This window comes from Coffea arabica, chromosome 8c (assembly GCF_036785885.1).
Source record: "Coffea arabica cultivar ET-39 chromosome 8c, Coffea Arabica ET-39 HiFi, whole genome shotgun sequence".
In the NCBI taxonomy this organism is placed as follows: domain Eukaryota; kingdom Viridiplantae; phylum Streptophyta; class Magnoliopsida; order Gentianales; family Rubiaceae; genus Coffea; species Coffea arabica.
The window spans coordinates 29,739,680-29,745,679 of record NC_092325.1 but is presented as its reverse complement, the minus strand read 5'-3'; the positions used below and the strand labels follow the sequence as shown (position 1 = coordinate 29,745,679).

Genomic DNA, 6,000 nt, shown 5'->3' with positions numbered 1-6,000 from the left:
AAAATTTCTATTTCAATTGAGCACAACCTGTCTTTTGTTGCCTCCCCAAAAAAAAAAAAAAAAAAACAGAGCCAAAGCTTATTGACAATTTATCCAAAAATATATATATTTTATTGAAAATTTTTTAAGAGTACTTTTTGTGATCACTTTTTGTTTTATATAAATCAAATGTTTAAAGATGGCAAAATATTATTTATTTTTCTAAAATTACTTCTTAAAACCGCAATCCGAATTTACACCTCATAATCCTATCTCCCAATTTAACCCAACAAGGCACAATTAGATGCCAATTCTCATTCTCATCGCCAAATACCACCAAAATGCTGATTAGATTTGACCAACAAAAAAGGGGATTAAAAATATGTACAATACATTAACCATAATCCACATAGTCAACAAAAGATAAAGTAGCCTCAGCTACCAAAAGCCGAAAAAAAAAAGGCCAAAAAAAAAACAAAAAGGAGCAGAGAAGTAAAAGTGATTAAGCTAAAAAGTAAAATCCACCCAAAATTTGATTTTACTTCACAATTCAGTAGGTCGGAACGACGCCGTAAGACGCATCAGCAACTATTAACGATTCAATTTCAACTTCCGCCCGCTTCGCAAACCTTCCTTTAATTCTGGGTCGGGTCTCCGCATAGGCCTTTCTCGAAGCATACCGAATCGTCTTCTCGAATTTTCTGTTCTTCCTTTTCTCCCTGTACCTTAAAACCCTCGCTTCTCTATCCACGCCGGAGACCGGATTCGTAACGGCATCGCTCCTTGAGAAATTGTTGGATACATCCGCCATCGCATTGTGGTCCGGTACGACCCCCACCTCCATAGAAGACGATGAAACCTGCCAAAAAAAAAAATAAATCAAAATAAATAAACTGAATATATTAATTTTTTTGGTCAAAACTGAATATATTAACTGATTGGCCTAAAATAAAAAAAAAATATCACATACACTTTGGCTGATGGATTGAGAGCTGAAGTTGTACATAAAACTTTTAGATCCAGCAAAATCCATTTCATAGGTGGGGAATCCATCCACAACTGGACCGGGTAAATGGGTCGGATCATTCTTGTTCTGCACTGGAACAACTCCATCGGAGTTATGCTGCTGGTGAACATGATTGTGATGATGGTTTTGATACTGCACGACATGAGGCTTTTGATCACTGGATATCAAATCCATATCCAAATAAGGATCCATATCAGTAAACAAATAGTCCGCAGTCTTGTACTCCGGACTATCCGGTTCTAAATCCTTATTACAGTTCGGGTTAGGTAGCAGCCACGAAGCGGCTTCCGCTTCCTCGGCCTCGCTGCCGAGGTCGAGCAAACATTTCTCGTCGCTAGCTCCTGTACACCTGGCAGCCGAGGCCGAGTCGAAGAAGGGGGTGATCGGAATCCGCTCGTGGCGGCGGGCAAGCGGGTTTGCAGAGTGGATGTCGCGGTCACAGGCGTTGCATAGGGCTGCAGCATCCGCCTTGCAAGTCACACTTGCAGGGGCTTGCTCGCAAACTTCGCAAACCCACACGCGCCCGTGGCGGGAGGCTAGCTTATTCGCGGCGTGGATTTTCGAGTCACAGGCAAGGCATAAAAAAGCGGAGTCCGCCCGGCAGAACACGCTGGCCGACGTCGCTTTGCACGAGTCACACGGCTTGGCCGTTAAACTCCAACCTTCTGCACCCATTTTTTCGCCACTCTCTCTATCTAAAAATTTTCTCTCACTAGAAAATGAGAGAAGACGTGCTGTGTAGTGGTGACTGTTTTTAATTTTTCTTTTATTGCTTTTTCGGACAATAAAGCGGGCAATCACGATGTCCTAGTGGGCAGGGCAATCCGGGTGATAGCCAATGGAGATTCAACACGTGTAACAAGCTTAGCCAAATACAAGGGCGTTTTAATTATGTTGGAAAATGGAGGATTGTCGTTTAGTGTGAGGTGGGGATGTCGTTTTTATGGAGATAGGGTCCACAAGATAAGAGACGTGTTAGTACAGAAGGGTCTGTTTGGAATTTTGTCAAATCTGTATCAAAATACTAAACCAGAAAAGTTGATTGTGCTATAGTGGGTCCCAAGGGATTGCCGGTGTTTGGAAATCGGAATGGCGTGATGTTTCTAGAGCTGTATGGCTTTTGCCACAGTTGTAGGGGCATTTCTACAAGCGCATTGTACCACTAAAACCTTTTTTTTTGTTTTTGTCTACTTCTATATTTATTTTTTGGGAGAAAATATAAGCAAATACGTGGAATTTAATTTGCTAAATTTGCTCCGTATTAAAGATGGTAAGAAAGATTGTGTAATTTTGAAACATTCCATGTTATGCGGTGTAATAACGATAAAAAAAGTTGGATGCATTATGTGAAAACCGAATAGAGTATGATTTTTTTTGTTTTAATAAAAAGCAAATTTCATTAGTGGATTGTTGAAAATTGTCCCGCACAATTTGATTTGCATTACTGCCATAGTGATAGATTAAACATGCATTAGAAATTATAATCTGCAACTTAACAAATACAATAGATTTGGAAAATATAAAAAATTTCAAAATTATATTCTAAGTTAATTCACTACAGTTTCCTTTTATACATGTTGCAATCGACAGGTCTACTAATCAACGGTCTTACCTCCAATAATGATGATAAGATTTGTCGAACTAAATTCAAGAGCCAAGAAAATTTCAGATCTAACGATCAGATTTGAAATAAATTCATATTTAACAACATAATAAGAAAAAAATACAAAAATCTCCATAGGATCCCCAGGAGAAAGAAATTTCTCACTAAAAACTCCTAGAAAAATAGAAACTCTCGTTACAAAAATTTTGAAGAGACTTTATTAGAAAAACAGACAAACGGGGATTTATGGAGGGAGACCATGGTGTGATTTTCCTGCTTTAGAGGAAGGTTTATGAGAGGATGACTACAGGAGGAAAAAAGTTGGAGAAGAGGAGAGGCGGGGAGAAGGTTTGAATGGAATATGGTTTTTTTTTTTAAATCAAATATGTGATGAATGCAAATTAATGCATTACCTTCCTAATTCTCTAACCTTAATGGAATTTAGAAATTCTAAATCCTTTTTAGCCTTGTTTGGATTCCATTTTTGTGGAAAAAGTTTTTTGATTTTCATGAAAATATTTCTTATCAAATATTTTAATCACTTTTTTACCTTACATATATATCTTTAAAAAGTATTACAATAAATTTTTTTACAAAAGCTCTCAAAAAATTACAATTCAAACCAAAAATAAGCTTGTCGATGGCAAATGCTAGCTTCTTGAAGAAATAGATTTCTTATCCTAATTCTTGTATATATGTTTAGATACAAAACTTGGGGCATAAACCTACTTCAAAATTTGCACATAGAGGTGGATTTCCTATAAATATTGATGTTTTTGACTTTAATGCATCATCATTATTATTAGTATAAAAAATGATTCCAAACCTTATAAAGGAAAAAAGAAAAGGAGAGACTTGATGGTTTAACCATGACCTCACAGTTATGTCGCTAATATCCTACTAGTTAAATTGAGCTTGAGAAGGCGTCATTATTCACTTACTTATATCAACCTGCTCCTGGACCATGCTACTGATGTTATCTTAGTTTTAGGCACTATTCACGGTACCAATGAGTGGTTCTCATGTTTTCAATTCGTCAATTTTTTTGACTCTTGCAGCATGAATAATTATTGGTCTTTCTTGAGGTTGTCATGATTGAGAGAATCTTACCTAAATTACTCTTTTGTGAGCATTTATTCATTACGTACCGTAACACCTAGCTTTTGATTGAGGAATGGTCAACTTTCACCAACTCCACGTTTTAACACCTCCTTATGTACCGTAGGATAGATTTGTGTCACATTTCCATGACCCAGTGCCCTTAAAAACTTTGACCTGATTGATTAAAAATTCGATAACCACTGGACCAATGGTTCAGTGGCCATCAGGAAGAGATTTAAGTCTCTTTTTTCAGCGAAAAAAATCTAAAAATTGTGCTATAAAACTTTCTTAGTCTAGTTGGATCTGAATATCCACTAGCCCCCTTCCACAGCCTCCTTAGACTCGCCCTCCTCCCTAGATTAGGATAGAGTATGTTATACAAATGTATCGTTGCTGAAAAAAAAAGATTAAAAATTTGACCAATAAAACAGTTGCCATAAAGATCTTTCTTCTTTTTATTAACCGCAACAAAATTTGGGATACTCTATATTAAATAAAAAAACTCAAGAACATATCTAGTAGCATTTGTTGATTGAAAATCAATTCAACTTCAATGACAAATTATAACAACCTTAATCGATTTGAAAAGACAAAGCAAATCAACAATTTCAGATCCATTCATCTCTGATCAGCTTGCTTTACAAAATCCACTAGCGAGGAGGCCAGCGGCTTTTCATTCAACGGTACTTGATTAACCCAATATCCGTAGCCTTGCTGCAGAAGTATCTTGTGTAACAGATTACTGAAGGCAAACGTTGTAAGAAATCGTACTGTTTTAGAATTTTGTGTTTCTTCATAGAATTGATTAGCTACACTTAATATTAGAATCTTATAAAATTTGATAACATGATCAAAACAATAATTATCTAATAGAACGATTGAAAATTTTTGTTGTTCAATGTGTAGAATAAATTGACAAGCTGTGCAATTAAGTTGCTTAAACACACACCCCATGTAAATTCGTGATTCGTCTTCCTTGTTATACTTTCATCAAATTAGTTGATCTATCTTCTCACAATATTGAAAGGCGCCCATTTTTGAAGATCAAATAATGTTTTCATAAATATCTATAAATGAAAGAAGGCATGTGTTCCAAGATAATAAATTTTGAGGTGCTGAATTTTGAGGGGTTTATTATAAGGTGTTGGGTCTTAGCAGCGCAACTAACCAAAGTTTGAAGGGAGAGAGAAGGGGGGGGGGGGGGGGGGGGGAGGAGGGGAGAAGGGAGATAAAAGGTATCGAGCTTAAATCTATACTCTTGAGTTGATTACTATTCTTGTGGACAAATGGTTTCCTATATGTACGCAAAGGAGCTTGTGGATTATTGTTCACAAGATTTCATCCACCCCTTTTAGGGTTATCTTAATAATTTAAACTATTTTTGTTAAATAGCTTAAGTAAATTGTACAAAAATACAATGTGCGGGTTGGTGAAAAATGGCCTTTGCAACTTACATGCACTAATATAATTTTTGTGCATGTGTCAATGCATTATTAGAGGTTAGTATTCATGCAGAATTACTTGTTTGCCCTTAAATGTGATTGGTAAGTTGTCTATGTAGGCATTTTTTTAAAAAAATTTTTTCTTTTATGGGGTTAATACCACTTTGTTCCCCCAAACTTTGGACGATTACCCACTTCAGTCCCTAAACTTCAAAATGGAACACTTAAGTCCCTAAACTTATAAATAGCTCCACGTAAGGAAAATGATTAACAAATCCTGAATGCCGTTGATGGTCAAAGTGTCCCATTTTATAAGGGTTTAGGGATTTAAGTGTCCCATTTTATAAGTTTAGGGACTTAAGTGGGAGGTATTTATAAGTTCAGGGACTTAAGTGTCTCATTTTGAAGTTTAGGGATTGAAGTGGGTAATCGTCCAAAGTTTGGAGGGACAAAGTGAAATTAACCCTCTTTTATGCTATAGGGGAAGGGAAGAGTCCAACTAGCCTTGTATTGGACTGGACCTCCAGACTATATATGATAGATAGTTTTTGTGGATGCAAACTAATCATTCAAAGTTTTTGAGACGCAATTAGTTTGAACTAGGGAAGTTATTTATTTTGCTATCCATTACATATGTAACTGTTCTGCTTCAAATTCTTCCATTTCACTAAGCTGAAATGCAGGCTTGTTAATTTTTTTTTTGCCCTTTTAAGTTGACTAAATTTTCTGCATTGCCCTCATACCCATTCTCCTACTTTGTCTCTTTCTGCTTTTGTGTATTTGAATCACGCTTTTGTGTTCTTTAATTTTTCCTCTTTTTTTTTTAAGTTTGGTGTAGCTATTTGTCG

The 6,000-nt window shown here is 36.2% G+C and overlaps 1 protein-coding gene across 1 annotated transcript; it reads right to left on the bottom strand.

The window, feature by feature from the left end:
* Window positions 1-310: 310 nt before the first annotated feature.
* On the bottom strand, window positions 311-1,762 carry LOC113706852 (zinc finger protein CONSTANS-LIKE 4-like). The gene is made up of 2 exons (XM_027228878.2): window positions 950-1,762; window positions 311-838 (listed from the first exon to the last, which is right to left on the bottom strand). The coding sequence occupies exons 1-2, from the start codon at window positions 1,679-1,681 to the stop codon at window positions 530-532; spliced, it is 1,041 nt and encodes a 346-aa protein (XP_027084679.1). The 5' UTR covers window positions 1,682-1,762; the 3' UTR covers window positions 311-529.
* Window positions 1,763-6,000: the final 4,238 nt, after the last annotated feature.

What these genes read in the sequence shown, in the direction of transcription:
- LOC113706852 (XM_027228878.2), bottom strand. Translation starts at nt 1,681, where the DNA reads ATGGGTGCAGAAGGTTGGAGTTTAACGGCCAAGCCGTGTGACTCGTGC. An exon ending in CTCAATCCATCAGCCAAAGT is followed by an intron (nt 839 to 949) that starts GTATGTGATATT and finishes TTTTTTTGGCAG; the next exon opens with GTTTCATCGTCTTCTATGGA.